Source organism: Lepisma saccharinum, chromosome 13, assembly GCF_977018435.1.
Source record: "Lepisma saccharinum chromosome 13, izLepSacc3.1, whole genome shotgun sequence".
Lineage (NCBI taxonomy): Eukaryota > Metazoa > Arthropoda > Insecta > Zygentoma > Lepismatidae > Lepisma > Lepisma saccharinum.
In genome coordinates, this window is record NC_139241.1 from 31652256 (window position 1) to 31671350 (window position 19095).

Sequence of the window (19095 nt, forward strand, 5' to 3'; positions counted from 1 at the left end):
ACCATACTTACAGATATATGTTTTTTTAGGTTTTTTTTATGGAAAAGCTTTTTCTAGTAAACGGCCCTGTAAAATATTTGAACAGTTTGGCTAAAGGAAATAAAACATTATATGTAAATATACATTTTTCTGTTTCTGATACTGTACCAACTATGGGAATGTTTGTTGAGTGTGTTAATAAAACTATAATAATTCCAGGAACTCATCTTCCAGTGAAAATGAAACATTCTGGATGCACTTTTAAATTGAAACTTAAAATATTAACTCAAATAATTTTACAGTCTTTCTAGCTGGATTTTGGAGATTCTTTTAATGGTAGTTTGAAAATATCAGCTGCCATGTTTATTTACAGTTTAATGATAATGAATCTATTTATTGTTTATCAAGATTAGTATTTTGTATATCTTTCTACACAAAATGTTTGCTATTTTTGTCTACAAAAATTATTGAATTTTAAATCAATCAATATATTTATACTGGGTATCTGAGATAATCAAAAGTTTGAATTGTCATTTTTAAACTCAGCACATTGAAATCATTATGAAATGGCATATTTCTTTTCTGAAAGAAACAGAAAGTTGAAATTTGTAGGCCAGGGTAATTGCCAATCATGGGTTAATTGATTACAGAAGCTTGGGCACAACAATATCGAAGCAATAATTATGCATTGTTGATTCTCACAGCTGTTTCTATGTAACTACAATCAAAGTTTATCTTTTAATGCATGGAGTTGTGAGTATCAGAAAGAATTTACATATTCTAATTTCAAATAAAAAATTTACCGTAGTTTATGGATAAATGTTATCAGTGGATTGTTTTGTCATACTGATTAGTAAAAAAAAAAAAACTCTTACAGGTTCACCTTAAAATTATTAAAAATGACCTAAAAATTGTAATAAAATTAGCTAAAAATAAGAAAAGTGACAAAGGCCAGAACTTTTCTCTCTTTAATTGTATCCTAAATTGCATCAGGGTATGTTATAAGCAGTGCTCAAAAAATCTTCTTCAGAGTTAGGCACCAGCTCTGAAAATCAAGCTCCAGGACACCACCTACTAGCAATTGTGCATACTATAAGAAGCTGAGCCAGTCCTCGTGGCAGAGTGGTTAGCACATCAAGCTATGACGTCGGGGGTCCCGGGTTTGAATCCTGGTCTGGGCATGGACGTTTGTGAGTGTTCATTCATCAACTTCACCCTTTCATCATATCATCATTCACCATCATCTTCGAAAATTAGCCAAAAGTGGCACAAAAAGCGAAGTAAAATAAAGCAAATCAATCAATCAATAAGTAACTGGAAAAGGGGGTTGGGGAGCAAAGAGTAAGAAATTGTTACTGATTCTATGGAATGTTCACAACGTTGATAAAAAAATAATTTGCTAACTTACACTGTACTGCAATTTGAACTTAGAATTTTCAAAATTTTGCACATGCATACTTAAAAACCGGCAATATTACAGCGAAATATCACAGTCGCCAGGCTCAAATTTTTAGTCACCATGGCGACCTGGTGATCAGGATTTTTGAAGTCTTGGTTATAAGATAATTTGTTTCCTTGGTGCACGGATTTTTTTTAAAAGCCCATCGCCTGTGTAGTGAATTATCCTTTTGTGTCTACAGCAAGGGCAAGTCAGGTCGAGTAATTTGGTTGTTCTGTCTATCGAGAAAAGCATTCTTCTGAAAATGAAAGACTGGGAAGATGAAAGATGACACTGAAATTTACGCAAATGGAGAAAAGAATATAGTTCCTGTTCAATTAAAGTATTCAAGGTAAGAAGTTTAGTACCTTTAATAAAGATATAAGTTATATTTTACACTTTGCATGTAGGCCTATATATACATTTCAGAAGATTTTACTACATTTTATAAAAATAATAAAAAAAAACACGAAATACTTGAAATTCTTTCTTTGATGATGCTGCTTTCATTATGTATTTTCATAATTATTTTTATTTGTTTGTGTTTTAAGTCCACTTTATGCACAGATAGGCTAATCGGGACTTGACCTACAGTTCAACTACTATGTGCCTCAACCGTTATCGAACCCAGAATTCCTTGATTACAAGGTGACAATATTATCACTACTGGTATGCCATTGGGGAGGCTCATAATTTTAACGCATATATATTTTTAAAAACAATGTTCCATCACTTCAAAATCCCAAAAAGTGTGTTCATTCCAACAGTATGGTATGGTGAGATAGGCCAGGTTTTGAACCCAAAACATGCTACTGATATTTTTGTACATGTGAGATGCACATACACACACACACACACACACACACAAACAATATAAATCTATATATATTATACTGACTTTATTCTCATAAATACAAGGTAACCAAAAAAGTTCTTGCCGTTTATGATGTCCAATTAATCATGCGCTCACACAGAGGAAACGAAATGACACACGTGCCTGCAAAGCGATCGGTACTTAGTCTGACCATCGACTGTCAGTAATACAGGCACGTTGCGCACACACAGCAGTCATAGCTCGTCCAGTGTCGAAGCAGCTTGTTCGCGTGTGTTTGTTGTATGACTTTAAAGTGGGCCTGTTAGCTGCCACATCAAGTCGCCGCATTCTCCAGGCATTTGGGGAGAATGCCGTGAACGAATGCACTGCCAGGCATTGGTTCCAGAAATTCCATTCGGGAGATGTGAGCCATTCGGATGAACCTCGCAGTGGACGACCACATGTGTTGGATGACGAGGCCCTGAAAGAAACCATAGAGGAGGACAGTGGTCTAACGTGTGATGAACTTGCAGAAAGGTTCCATGTTTCCGCTGAAACAGTCAGACTGCACCTGCATGGGATAGGGAAGTCATACAAGTTAAGCAAGTGGGTACCCCACATATTGTCGGCAGCCAACAAGGAACAACGAGTAATGGCCTGTTTGTCCTTGCTCACTCGGCACCTGAACACACCCATATTTGATCGCTTGTTCACTGGTGACGAAAAGTGGGTCCTCTATGACAGTCCCAAGCATACCAGACATTGGTTGCACGTGACCCTGTTCCTCACACCTCAAGACCACTTCTGCACACACGAAAGGTTATGCTCTTTGTATGGTGGAATTGTCGGCAAGTGGTGCATTAAGAGCTCCTTCCACCTGGTCAGACAATCACTGCTGACGTCTACTCTCAGCAGTTGCAAAGGGTGCACCGTGCATTGTGGCAGAAGGAGCCGGCATTGGCGAATCGCAAGGGTGTGCTGTTCCTGCATGACAATGCCAAGCCACATGTGGCAAAGAGGACCCAGGAGACCCTTCAGCAACTTGGCTGGGAGACACTGTGCCATCCACCATATTCAACGGACCTTGCACCATCAGATTAACACCTGTTTCATTCCCTCGAGAACCACCTCCGTGGGAGATCCTTCGCAAATGAGGGAGACCTGTGGAACACACTCACGGACTTCTTTGCATGCAAGCCCGCCGAGTTTTATCACCAGGGTATTGTGCAGCTGCAGGAACATTGGCAAAAGGTGTTGGATGCTGATGGAGATTACTTCGAAACCTAAAGGTACGTACTGTCCACTGTATTGCTCTTTGTTTATCACTGTTCTAGAACGGCAAGAACTTTTTTGATTGCCTGTAAAAATGTTTAATTTAGTAATATATAGCAAGGTCCTGCTCTTTCAAAGAGCCTTTGATGAGAAGCACAGCAAGTAGAAGCAAATAAATTTAATAAACCTTTTAATGGTTTGAACATTTTTTATGAGAATAAAGTCAATCATATATATATATATATATATATATATTTATATTTTGTGTATGTGCATCTCACATGTTCAAAAATATCAGTAGCATGTTCTATGTTCAAAACCTGGGTTATCACACCATACCACACTGGTAGAATGAACACTAATTGCTGTCCCTCCTTTACTTTTTGAGATTTTGAAGTGAAAATGTGTAATTTACTAATATAGAGCAAGGCCCTGCTCTTCCAAAGAGTCTTTGAAGAGAAGCTAAGGAAGATAATGTATATATTCTTAAAACTTGGCTGAATTTGTTTCATTTTTATTTAAGAATTATGAATGAATGTATATAATATATTTCTTATAAATGTGTGCCATATATTTGAATACGTAATTTAATTTCTCAGAATCTTTATGTAATAGGTCGGAGAGGTTATAGTTAATTAAAATTTCTACATACTGCGTTGATTGTACAACCACAGACACTTCTGGGTTGTTAAAAATGCATTGATATTATTACAACCCAGAAGTGTCCATGACTGCACATAGTTGGTTCTCTGGGGCAAGGCCGTACGGTACAAGCGGTCTTGCACCCTCAGAAAAAAGAGAGAGGCCCCATAGATGGTAGCCATGTTGACGCCGTTGAGAGGCTTTTCTACAGAGAGCTGCCTGTACCACCTTTTACAGTCTTTGCAGCTCAGGGGAATCAAATGCATCTATAACAAACAAAAGTTCCTAGTGGCGAATAACGCCATAGAGTGAATAAAAGAAATAGTCTTCCGAAGAGAGTGAGGGGGAAGCTGTAAGACACCTCCATGGCTCCTCATCTTTCATCAGTTAATAAGGTAAGCAGGCTAAGATATCAGGCTTTTTCTGATCAGGTCCCACCCAAAAGAGAGTATGGATGCTATCATAGGTGCCCATTTCTTCAGATATTTGGGGAGGGACAAGTTGTTTTTTTTTAATCAATAGTAGAGACCTAAGAATATACACACTTTTGTTAGCCTTTGAAAAACTGTAATTACAAATTACTAGTTTTGACAACAAAAATATACACATAAAGGTACATCGTACTTTATGAGCTGGACAAAAAAATCATTATATGCAACATAGTACTTTACATGTAACTTTTGATTGAGAATTTGATTATCATATTCTGTTTATACCATACTTTATCGCACAATCCTTTATTGGAGTTTAATATCTTCACATATGCTCACACATACTATCAGGGTGAATACAAGTCATGATTTTTATTGTAAAAATCATTTTTTGATAATTGTTTTGATTTGTATCAAAATTCAATATGCTGACCAAGGCATACATTTGTATTTGGTGCAGAGTCTGAAGAAGACCTTGCTATAAGGTTGAAACGTTAAGTTTAGTTTGTTAAATTAAATTACTGCCTTGGTCAGCATATTGAATTTTTATATAATGGAAACAAGGCTTAATGGTGTTATGATTTATATCATATCTTTTTATTTAAATCGATTTTTTTAAAAGCACACTAAAAATTGCTTGTATGGTTTTTGGCACCATACACATAGATATATATTTTTTTTGTAGACAGGCTTTTTCTAGTAAATGTCCCTGTAAAATATTTGATCAGTTTGATAAAAACAAATAGAAAAATACATGTAAACATACATTTTCCTGTTTCTGTTACTGTACATGAGCCTACTGTGAGAATGATTGTTGAGTGTGTTAATGAAACTTATAATAATTTCAGTAACTTTTCTTCCAGTACAAAGATAATATTATAAACTTTTTGTGAGGAGTGTATTTGTAACAGATATGGGATGTAGGCATGGGACATTTACAGAATTAAATAATTAATAAGGAAATTGTACAATTTATGCTATGAAATGAATTATCACAAAAATACAGTTTTTTATTACAGAATTGCAAATTATTACAAAAATAAATTACACAAATTTAAATATTCAGTCTGTGTTCATTTAAAAATCAACTTCTTTAAAATCAAAATCCAAGCATCTGAAACAAGAATTCCATGGTGCCAGACGGCCTGAATTAGGCTCTCAATTTCACTTTCTTTCCTTGTTATTGACTCATTAAAGTTGGATATAAGAGCCACTAAATGATCAACAGTATTGTTGACAACCTTCAGAGACGACGACTGCTTTGACTTCTTAGAATTTTGAGAGTCAGTCCAGATCTTCGGTTCATATTGGAACCTGAAATCAACATCAGCTGGAAGCAAACATAAGGTGCAAAGGGAAGCTGAATTAATCAAGTCAATCAGACCTTTTATTTCTAAGCTTTGGGAGTCTGTCAGTTCAATGCATATTGAACTCTAGTTTTGATCACAAGCCTTAAGACAAGTTATCATTTCTTACTTTTCCATGGAAGATACCTTCTCTCTTACCAGCTCAACTTCAAGATACTGCAAATAGGCCTCCAACTTGTTCCTTGCAGTTAGAGGCTAAATACTATAATACAGTGCGTTCAACGAAAAACCAGCCCCGCGGTACAAGTTTAATAGTTGGTCCATTTGCCTGTTTTGTTGTTGTGGCAGTCTTGTATGTACGTGTACTTGTAGCAGGGGTTGAGGGGGTGCAAGGAAGGGGTGAGAAGGGAGGTAGAGGAGGGAGGGTGGATGGAGCGTAGCGTAACAGTGAAAGGCTGTATTGTTCGGTAAGTCACCATCAGTTTCCTCCACATTTTCTGAGTGTTGTGTTGTTGGTTAGATAGCGTGACTACCATGCCGTTTAGTGTTCATTGTGGAACATTACTTTAGAACAAATTCATATGCAGGTGCTCGTGCCAAATTTGCAGCGACATTTGGGAAGGCCGCTCCTGCGAAAAGCTAAATTCAGGATATGGTAAAGAAATTCCATGAAACAGGTTTCTTGTTATACATGAAACCTAAACGGCAGAGGTCTGTACTAACAGAAGAAGTTGTGGAGGGTATTCGAGGTGCCATAACAAGATCTCCTCACAAATCGTTGCGGCGCTTAAGCCAAGAGAAGAACATATCCTTAGCATCCGCTCACACAACGGTGAGACAATGAAAGCATGTTCGTTAGCAGTAAACGGCATGATAGTCGCACTATTTAACCAAAAACACAACACTTGGAAAGCATGGAGGAAACTGATGGTGACTCACCGAACAATAGGTACAGAATTTCACTGTTACGCTACGCTCCCTCCCTCCTTTATCTCGCCTCTCATCCATCCTCCCACCCCCTCACTCCCCACTACAAGTACACGTACATACAAGACTGCCACAACAATGAAACAGGCAAATGCGTCAAATATTAAACATGTACCGCGGGGCCAGTTTTTCGTTAAATGCACTGTACTATACATTTCTTGCAATACAGAATGTTCCAACAGAATGCAAACACCTGTGATCGTTCCTGTCTTAGAAGTTGTTGTATCGAAACACGTGCACGCAAAATGTCATGAGGAACCTCCCAAAAGAGCAGTAAGCTGCTGCATGGTTCTTTCCTTGTATCTCTCCTGTTCCAAAAGGTACCATTGCAGCACCTAGTATTTTGTCAACTTCATAACCTGGAACAGTTTACGTACTGGAAGTCAATCCACAATTGGTTTCAGATTCCTTTGATTTGTTCAATCTTTCGTCAACTTACTATCCCAGTGCAAGACTAAGGGAAGTTTTTAGGGGTTTCAAACTTCCTCACGCACACATTTCTCAATGATTTCTTGATGTGCAGCTTTGCTTGTGCTTCACTGTGGAACCTTATAGTGTTCTGTTGTTAAGATTCTCGCCATTAGCTGTGGCAATAAATTCAAAGGAATACTTCAACTCCAACCCTACCTCTGCTCACTTGGACAAGAAATGAACACACAAATTTGAAACAACGAATTGATTGGTAGATGAAGATCTTTAAAATATTTACTACTACAGGACCTACATTTCCTGTTCTTCCCAACCAGTCCCCTATTTGCTCTCCATGAAGCTTTGACTCAAATTGAGGTAATGATGCAATTCCGCTGTTGAAGGTCCTTCTATCCATGTGTTGTTTTTCTTTGTACACTTGTTTCATCTTATTAGCAAACCAAATAAAACTATTTGAATGCTAAGAAGTAATGTAAAATAACCCATTTGTTTTAAGTTTCATAACAACATGGCATCAATATGTGCAAAACTGTTTGATACTTCAAGTAGCATATAGACAGTATGGAACATTTTTTAGGGCTTTGAGCGATCCCTAAATATTCTTGTATTGTCACAAAATTTTATTCCATACCTAATGGAATAAAATTAGCAACTATGAGTTGAAATTGTAGAAACAAAAAATTGACCATATTACAGTTGTACAGTTTCCTGCAGTTGGTTTTCTGTTGCATGACATCACTGGGTTTCAGAGTGTGAACACTAGCCTTGTGTACCACCATCAGGCTTAACTTCTTGTGAATGGCATGGTTGATAATTGGTTGTGGCACACAGAATAAATTTGGCCATACCAATCTGTGTTGGAAGAATCTCGGAAGCAGCGAGTTTTCGAATTTCATGCACCACCGGTGTCGTCAGTTTCACTGAGTTCTGTTTCGAATGGGGCTTTGTTGGTGATACATACTGCAAAAGTGCCCACCCCCATCTTGTCGCACTATTGCATTCACTGTGGATCGTCCCACCTTAAATTCATGCTCCTGGCACCGTTTGACTATGCTGGAGCAACTAAACTTTCCATCAGAAAGTGCTACAATGTAGCCTTCCAAGAACAGATTCACTTTCGGCGGTATTAGACTTCGCACAACACAACCACTTTGTTAGCAGACACAAGAACTGACACATTTATGGTGGAAGTTTCACAACTCATGTTGCACCTGCAGCACATAGCCACATTTCAAACTCGTCCACATTGAAGTGGATCAACCTAGAGACAAGAACAGGTGAATTTTAAATGAAAAGTTTCCTACATGCTCTGTAAAATAATAATAATAATAATAATAATAAAAAGTTAAACTTAATTAAAAGTTCTGTTCAAGTTTGTTTACATCTACTTATGTTCAGAAAGGGTAACCAGTACTGTACTAGTAGTTTAAAGTGGGATGCAAAGCTATCTTCTCTGAGGATCACACATGGGACCCCTTGCTTACCATGAAACTTGGGAGGCTGTTTTAAAAATGTGTTTTAACTGTATAAAATTTTAAAAATAAAACTTTTTTTAAGCAAACTGGTCTGCATGTTACAAATAGATGACACAAGATAAGAAGTCACAATTTATTTGATGTGATGTTTGGATTGTTTTCATGCAACTATTCACTAATTACAGCGATGAAATTGATGAAGGACACTAGCAAAGAACACCCATACAAAGGCTGGGATTCAAACCTTGGGACACCTGACATTGTAGCTTGCTGTGTTAACCAAAGCGAGAGAAGTTATTATGCACAATTAACATTTATATAGTTTTTCTTGTATGTATGTATTGCTTGCATTCTAGAATTATTTCTCTTGTAGTCTACAGTTATTAGAAGCATAAAAACAGTTTTTCGTTGTGACGTTTCAGGAGAACACACGCTCCCTTCATCACACATTTATTTTTAGTTTGACTTAAGATACAGTTAAAGCAATGGTTAATTTTTTTTTAAATAAAAAAGAGAATCCATTATACAATGGATGTTGTCAATGTTACACCGTTGTAATACAGCAACATAACTGTGAAAAAAACAAGCAGTCTGTTTTATTGTTATTTCAGATAAAAATTTTGATCACATTATTATCCTTATTAATATAAGTTTCATCCACCGTTTTCATTTTATTTTGAATTGGATAGGTCTAAAAAAGACAATATAGATACAAGGGAAAATAATATTTATAGATGTCTTAATTTCGCCAGAGGTGATTATGTGAATGTTTATAATAATTGTTGCATTTACCATATATGATTGAAATATCTGATGATGTACAACAATCTGTTATGGAACTGACTAGAAATGTGTATGCAATATTAAAAAACAATATTCCTTCAAAAGTTAAAAGAACAAACAATCAACTGCCTTGGATGACAAGGAAACTAAAGAGAATGATCAATAAAAAGAGAAGGTATCATGATAAATTTAAACTTACAAATAAGTGTGAATATTACAGTACTTATTCCCAATTAAGGAAAGACGTTAAAAAGGAATATTCTAATGTAAAGGAGCATTACTATTCCTCCTTAGAAAACAATGTTAATGGTGACAAGAATGCTTTTTGGTTTCACTTTAATAGAAAGAAGAGAGAAAATACTATCACTGAAATTATTTATGATAATGATGTACTGTTCAATGAATATGATATTGCTAATGCTTTTAGTGAGCTTTTTCACAAATCTTTCTCAAAAAGAAGTCACGTAAATTTAAAAAATATTAATCTTCATTCATTCACCAACTTAATTGATGTACCTGTTATCTTGGAAAAGGATGTAAGTGATACAATTAACAAACTAAAAGGCATGTCTTCAATACGTCCTGATGGCATACCTAATTTTATTTTGAAAGCAAACAAAGATGTTTTTGTACCATTGTTAACTAAAATTTACAACATGTCACTTACTTCTGGAATATTTCCAGATATCTGGAAAAATGTGTTTATTGTACCTGTAACTAAAAACAAAGATGGAAAAGCCAATGATCTTAATAATTATAGACCAATTACTATATTAAATTCCATGGCAAAGGTTTTTGAACACATAATTGCTGACCATTTGTCTTTTTCTTTTAAACAATATATTGATGGAAATCAGCATCAATTTTTTAGAAAAAGGGCTACTATTACAAATTTATTGGTTTTAATAGACTCTCTTAAATCTAACATTAGGAAGCAATCTTAGACCAATATTTTATTTATTGACTTGGCTAAAGCCTTTGATAGTGTCAGTCATCAGCTATTAATTTACAAACTCGACCAAATGGGATTATCACCACGATTTCTGAAATGGTTTTCCAACTTTTTAGTAAATAGAAGTTTCTCTGTTAAGATTGGTGAAACAACTTCTTCTAAAAAAAGAAATACTTTGTGGAGTACCTCAACGGTCGCCACTTGGCCCAATTCTGTTCGCTGCTTTTATCAATGATGTTACATTATGTTTTAAATCTAGCACATGTTTACTATATGCAGATGATATAAAAATTTTTAAGAGTATTTTAACAAATAATGATGTCGCTCAACTTCAGGCTGATCTCGATAGAATGATATATTGGTGCAAGATTAATGAAATGGAAATTAACTTGAAAAAGTGTAAAGTTTTAAGATGTACTAAGAAAGTTCATTATATAGTATCCAACTATTTTATTTATGAAAATAAAATCCAAGTGTGCGACAGTCATAAAGACTTAGGAATAGTAATAGACTCCTCTTTCATATTTGATGAGCACATTTCAGAAATTTGCAAAAGAGCAAAGAGAATGCTTGGTTATATATTTTTCTCATGGAAAGTTTTTAAAAAGGAAGATACCTTAATATTCCTGTATAAAACGATAGTTCGTCCTATTCTTGAATATGCAAATGAATTATGGTTTCTGACTGCAACCAGTCACCTTCAAAAAGTTGAATCAGTTCAAAAACTTTTTATCAGGTTATTATGCACAAAGTTTAAAAAAAATTACTATGACCAACATTACTCTGAATGGTTATCACAGTTGAATATGTTTTCCTTAGAAGACAGAAGAAAAATGAAAAGGATAAATTTTGTAGAGAAGATATTAAATATCCAAGTTGACAGTGAATACTTTTTGAATAATATAGCTTATAAAATTCCCAGATATTCCCATAGGTATATCTCAATTCTCACATGCCTAAACAAGGCAAGAGGTTTAGTAGCTGATCTTGTTGAAACCTACAATTTGAATTTATGTTGATGTATAATATTGTAGGATCCACTGTTTTATTTTATAATTATGTATTCAATTTTTTAATTTTGCATAACATAGTGGTTGTTTAATCGTTATCATCACTTCAATAAATATTATTATTATTATTAGAACAATACACAGTTAATTGCACAATATTATATAACAATAAACAATTATTAGTATCAGAGATATAATAGATCTCGTTGAAAACTGTAACTTGAAGTGTAAATATGCTAACTTGTTATGTTATGTTATTCTACAGCTTACGTATTTTATTCGTGTAACTTTATACTTTTGTATTTGACTTAGTGCTGTATTAGGTTTCATACTGTGCTCAAGACTTAAAATAAACGATTATTATATATATATATATATATATATATATATATATATATATATATATATATATAATGAATCTCAAATATCATCAGGCAATTCAAAATCATTATTGCTTTCACAGAGTTTCTTGATGTTTTCTGTTACATTAAATTTCAAAGATGGTGGCTTACTCCACTTATGAAAACGAAAACTCCATAGTGGATCTATGTTACCATTTTCATTATTTAATTTATTCTAGTGTTATTCTGTAATGAACGAAGATTCCCAGACATTTAAATCTATGTTTCCCATTATTCTTTTTATAACCCTTCTCTTTTTCTCTGTATCTTTAGTCAAACTAAAAATAAATGTCTGATAAAGGGAGTGTGTGTTCTCCTGAAACTGTGTCTTTATGCTTGTAATAACCATAGACTACAAGAGAAATAACATTTATATTTTGACAATAATTACCAACGGTTTCTACAGGGACAAAATGTTTGTTCTAAGTTCATTTCATGCTCAGACTGGCTACTAGGGACTGGACCTACAGTTTAATTGATTGATTGATTTGGTGTTTTAAGTCCACTTTATGCACAGGAAGGCTAATCGGGACTGGACCTACAGTTTAAAGTGGGATCCGAACCACTTGTGCCTCCACCAGGTATCGAAAGGACCTACAGTTTAAAGTGAAATACAAAGCATCTGGTGCCTCGACCAGAGTCCCTTTGATTATTGTTATGGGGATATACGAAATGACATAATAAAACAAGACAAACCTTTGGTGATTGTGGTTGAACATAGAAATCAGATGAACATATACCAAATTAAAGATAAAAACTTTTATTGTAGCAATTATGATATTCTCTTGCTCAGAATTACATAAAGAATAAGCAGACTATGTGACTATGTAGATGCAAAATTACTCTCCAAATCCCAAGGTATGATATCCAATCTTAAATCCATGGTTCACTATTTGAATTCCAAGTCCAGATTCATAATTCCTAACGTTTGGCTTTGATAATTTCTACCACTAATACGACAGTGAAAATGGGAATCCATAACCAGTATCTGACTTCCTTGCAACAAAAGATTAAATTACATGTAATACCATAAATACTGATGAAAACTGCTACTGAGGTACAAAAAAAGTACTAGTAGGAATCATACTGAAATGTATTTAAAAAAAATACAGAATGAATGTGAATAGGTACAGTTTTAAATATCTACAGGCAGCAATTGACAATATGGATGAAATATTAGAAGAAATAATACATCGAAGAACAATAGCTGCAAATAATAACATTGGGGGAAAAAAATGTATGACTGATTGGTATACTGTGTAGGATTTGATATATCTGTTTATTGGGTCACTGAACACTGGATGCATACTCATTCATTTTGGTTCAAACAATAATGACTTTCCTTTCTTGTACAAACACCCTAATTTGGGGGGGGGGGGGTGATCTAAAAAGAAAAAGCCTAAATGGCCCCACACTGAACTATGAAGTTAGAATTACCAACAAGAATCAAAACCCTGACCCACATAACTTAAATATGAAGTTATGTGATTAGCCAAAAGTGGCAGAAAAGCGAAGTAAAATATCTGGTCACCATGAACAATGGTATCTCCAACATAGACCGAAAGCAGCAAAACAGTCTGCTATGTTACTTTCTCTTACATGTCTTTCCTCACATAGGAAGTTCCACAATGCAGAAAAATCATCTACGTGTTCATAAAACGTATCACTACTAAATTCACAAAACTAAAAACACTATTTCTTTTCAACATCGATTCTGTAGGCAAAGACATTGTTCATGTGATCGATCTAATTAACTATGAAAGTATTTAGGGATGTTAATTTAATGTTAAGAGCCCTAAAACTCATGCATGTAAGGCCCTCATCCATGGCATAGTGGTAACACCATTGCCTTGAATCAAGGGGTCCTAGGTTCGAGAAAGTGAAATATTTTGCATCATTTATGAAGATTATGTCATTCACGAAAGTTTTCCGTTGTTTTTAGCTCGAAGAAATGTGTTACAGTGAAGTAAAGTATGTTTGCTAGCTTAGCATCAAGTAGAACAGCCCGAAGGCTTCGTGCAAGTGAATATAACACCCAACACCACATCCCACAACAGGAGCAGATGGGACGTTGCCTACTATTCCATAAATGAATCATAAAATAAAGTTAATCACACATGAATGACTGAAAACTTATGAAACTATAATAAGAGTGATATTATCGTTATGAGTGTTAGATGTATTGGTGTTTATAATTTTAGGTCGTTATGTTAAGACTGTTAGATGTGGTGTTGGTATCAATTTTCAACGTGTTTGTTAAGTTAGGAGTGCTAAGTTCGATGGTGTGATCTTTTGCACATGTTCTTTAGCTATTTGAGTGTGCATACAACTGGTTTTAACTTATAAAAATGGCGAAAGTACTCAGAGATGGCAAGTTTTAACTTACGTGGGCCATAATTTGGGATCAAATATCTACATTATTTGAGTTTTCCGCAAGCTGGAACTAATTTTATATTACATAACACATCAAAATTTGTCAATTAAAAAAGTCAACATAATTCTCGAGGGGATACAGTGGGTCAACAGCCCTGTTTATTTGTTATTATGCATTAAGTCCACTTTTTGCTCAGACAAGCTATATGCCTCCACTGGGTATCAAACCTGGGACCCCAACTGTGAAGTATATGTGTGCAGACATGAAGAGAAATCAAATCATGTTATAAATATGTCTCTATGATTTGTTTGAAACTAAACGAGTTGAACTTGGGGCCCATTCCAGCACAGTAAAAATTTACTATCCTTCGGACACCTCTAATTTTTTCGTTTCATCAATTTTTGACATTCGTACTTACGTATCTGCTTCGTGGAACATTCCTGAAGGTGTATCAATGTTGTTTTGAAATTAATTGCAATTTTTCACATTACCAGTACGTCTTAAAATTTCTAGATCCTGATACTAACACGCCACCAAATTTTAACTATGTTTCATAACCTAACAGAACTAACCTAACCACGTGCCAATAGTTCGTGGGGCTAGCGCCAATGGTTCGCAATTATTTCCAATTTCTAGATCCTGATACTAACATGACACAAAATTTTAACTGTTTCCTAACCTAACAGAACTAACCTATCCACGTGCCAATGGTTCGTGGGGCTAGCGCCAATGGTTTCCTTTCTTCACGACCCAGTGTTCAATTAGAAAATCCACTGGATCCTCCACACCTGGTACAAACTTCACCACGTATCCAGGACACGTCATCCTTCTAACTCTCGTTGCAAACGCAGACAGTTTGAAACACTGGATACCCAATGAACATGAACAAAACACAATCACGACACTTCATGATACAGTCACGACACGTGATGGTGTACGAAGGTGTACGCGCCAAATGCTATTCTCAGTCGGAGAATTAATTTTCAACGAACAACATGAATTTCAGCTATGAAACATTCCCACATCACACAAAACACCTTCCCAATGTTCGACAATGCTACAGGAACTTATTACGGTAAGTAGTTTCTTCTGTAAAAATAAATAAATGTGTCCGAAGGATAGTAAACAAGTACCAACAATTAGTCCGTTTGTTAAGTCACAAATAGATTCTATAGACATGGATAGAAAAAGATTCATATAGAGAACGTACAGCAAATTCAGTTTAGCCTGAGTTCTGGAATGCGCAAAGTGGGAAATGTTTGTCGTCTGCAGAAGACGTCACGTGACTCATAGTAGTAATGTTGCAATACGTTTAAGTTATAATTCTACTAGACATGAAAATGGCAAAGCTATATGTTGTTGTCTTATTTAAAAAATTACTTACGCATCTAAAGTAGCACACTGTACTTCACGATCGTGAAATTCGTCAATTGATCTACGAATAACAAACACACTTGTCAAATTCGTCCTCATCACTTTTAAATTTCTTTCTTCTGCGTGGTTTGTTAGGCGTTACTACCTTGCAGCGATCATTTTCCTTTCAAAGTACTTAATGACATACCAGTAAATGCGGAAACACGCTTTTGCACTTGTTTCACGTTCAACGCAAGACCACTGTCAGCTTCTTTCTTCATAAACTTATGCACGTTAAGATTCTCAACTCTGATTATGAATCACTTTGCTTTGTCCAATAATCATTCCAGTTTTCACCTCAGCTTCCGTTAAATAAAACACCCTAGGCAACACAGGTCAATAATCACCTTACTCGTGGTAACACGATCTGGCCCCTCCCAGAGAAGTATAGGAGGACGGGAGGATGCCTTAATCAATGGGGGTTTCACCGACAAAAAGAACCATCTGTCATTCTTTTCCTTGAACTATCTATCACCTTCTCAGGTAAAATTTTTGTATCACCAAAACGTATTTCTTCAATTTTACAGGAGAAAGTACTTACCGAAATGGGTTTATTTATACTTTAGGAAGGTCTTGGAAGTTTGCTTTCAACTCGTTTAAATTTTTTTGCCGATAAATCATGTAATTTTCGACATTAATGTCGCTCCGATGCATGAAAGCTGTTCCCTTGATGTCCGTCTACTACGTGAACCAAATATTTGCGAGCGTTTCATGACGTAACAACCGGTCAGTGTTTCCAAATGCGTGTTTTTGTAACTGTGTAACAGTTCTAGAACGTAAATAAACGTGAGTTACTGTTCATCATTTCTGATTACGAACTTGCGACAACATGGCGTGCACAGGATCAATGGCGTGCTGAATGTGAGGTTGATGGGGTGATAACCCCCCCCCCCCTTTCGCCCAGTATCTCTAAGGCTATTTATGAATGGTTCGTGGGCTATTTATGTATGGTTCGTGGGGCTATCCGTGAATGGTTCGTGGGGCTATCTGTGAATGGTTCATGGGGCTATCCATGAATGGTTCGTGGGGCTATCCGTGAATGGTTTGTGGGGCTATTTATGAATGGTTCGTGGGGCTATCCGTGAATCGTTCGTGGGGCTAGCGCCAATGGTTCGTGGGGCTATCCGAGAATGGTGTGTGGTGCTACGAATATTTTTTTCGAAACCAATTTTTCACTATTGAAACCTTTGCGTGGCCCTACTAACGTATCCACGCGCCAGTGGTTTGTGGGGCTAGCGCCAATGGTTCGTGGGGCTATATTTTTAACTATTGAAACCTTTGTGTGGCCCTACTAACCTATCCACGAGCCAATGGTTCGTGGGGCTAGCGCCAATGGTTCGTGGGGCTATCTTTTTCACTATTGAAACCTTTGCGTGGCCTTACTAACCTATCCACGCGCCAGTGGTTTGTGGGGCTAGCGCCAATGGTTCGTGGGGCTAGCGCCAATGGTTCGTGGGGCTATATTTTTAGCTATTGAAACCTTTGCGTGGCCCTACTAACCTATCCACACGCCAGTGGTTTGTGGGGATAGCGCCAATGGTTCGTGGGGCTAGCGCCAATGGTTCGTGGGGCTATATTTTTAACTATTGAAACCTTTGCGTGGCCCTACTAACCTATCCACGCGCCAATGGTTCGTGGGGCTATATTTTTAACTATTGAAACCTTTGCGTGGCCCTACTAACCTATCCACGCGCCAATGGTTCGTGGGGCTATCTTTTTCACTATTGAAACCTTTGCGTGGCCCTACTAACCTATCCACGCGCCAATGGTTCGTGGGGCTAGCGCCAATGGTTCGTGGGGCTATCTTTTTCACTATTGAAACCTTTGCGTGGCCCTACTAACCTATCCACGCGCCAATGGTTTCAGTTGCTTTGTTTTATTTCAATCACTTATCGCACAACACTCTTGCTACCTTGCGTTTTGACGTCAGCAGACTGAAGTTTATTTTTAGGCTAAAGGCCTATGTTGTTATCATTAAAATTTCAGTAACCACCAAACGTCTCTAATTCCCTTATTTTCGTATTTTCCACATTCATACTTACGTATTCTCCATACTAGTACCTAGATATTTTGCTATCAAGAAGGTCGCAACACTGCATAACCACTGATCATGGACTACGCTAGTCAAGATTTCTCCGCCATATCGCGTGTAACGCAAGCAAAAGCGAAGAAAATAAAAATACTCCATATTTCGAAAATTGAGATTATTTGCCTGCAAAAAACGAAACGCGAAATAGAAGAATCCTTACGAATGCAGAATATGTAAGTATCAATGTGAAAAATACGAAAATAAGGGAATTAGAGACGTTTGGTGGTTACCGAAATTTTAATCCTTCTCAAACTGTGGTACCAAATGCAGTAAGTACCGAACACACCTACCAATAAGCTCTGGAATCAGATTATGGATATAGGTAATTGTTAAGCAGTTAGTAACTCTGCTCTCAGTGAAACTCTCGCATCATCACGCTGACGGCAGGCTTCTGCGCAGCTGAAGGCCAGAGCTCAAGCTAAACCGAATTGCCTGTATGTTATCATGCCGACATGCAACGGCCCCCTTGGCGGAGTAGTTAGCACATCGCGCTACGATGCTAGCGTGTCTGGGCATGGGTGTTTGTGAGTATCCATTCATCATCTCATCACTCATCCCCATCTTCGCAAAGTAGCCAAAAGTGGCGTAAAAATCGAAGTAAATGCTTACATGCAACCTGGAACATTGAATTTCTATTGCTGGGCCAACTTCTGACTACAGACACAACCCTTCCAAAAAAGAAAAGGAGTGTTGACTTACAAACAGCGTCCACATGAAACTATACTTACGATCAGTGACAAACAGTTCAGTATCTTGCCTTGAATGCCTCTGTCCTTTCCTTCTTCAAAAAATATATTAAGTTTCAAGCTCGTTTTAGACAAACACAGCCGACACACTGTACCGTAGTCCTCTCCAACTTCAGTCTGTCTTTTCAGGTACTTGTTCGACAATTTTGGACTCATCTTTAATTTTTGTGCACTAAAAATAACACTTCAAACGCAATTCTTTATATTATAGAACGTGACGTTTGAGATAGGCAAAATGAGGGGATCACACGTGTTTATGGTGTTACAAATTGTCCCACACCGCAAATCAAGTTACTTATCTCAAATGAAAAATTCGAGAAGTCAGACAGAGCCTTGTGTAACATGAAAATAATCACGTGATGAATTTATGTGGCATGAAGTAAAGAAAATACATGATCCTTAACAAGTTTTAATTGTTTTGATGTGTGTGAGAGAACAACAAATTGTTATATAGTGAAGTGAACGAGTATGGAGGGTTTAACTGACGGCACGCTTCTCAACCACCTTTCTTGGTCAGCCCCGCCCTTGGTCTTCTGACGTCAGGATAAAAGCT

At 36.5% G+C, this 19095-nt stretch overlaps 1 protein-coding gene across 4 annotated transcripts in view; it reads right to left on the minus strand.

The window, feature by feature from the left end:
- LOC145996914 (uncharacterized) overlaps positions 1–18778 on the minus strand; it is a 103556-nt gene extending 84778 nt beyond the window's left edge. For all 4 annotated transcript variants that reach the window (XM_083133484.1, XM_083133483.1, XM_083133485.1 and 1 more), the window contains exon 1: positions 18525–18778. In XM_083133484.1, coding sequence (XP_082989610.1) covers positions 18525–18698 — 174 coding nt within the window. In that variant the 5' untranslated portion in view covers positions 18699–18778. The remainder of the gene's footprint in view (positions 1–18524) is intronic.
- Positions 18779–19095: the final 317 nt, after the last annotated feature.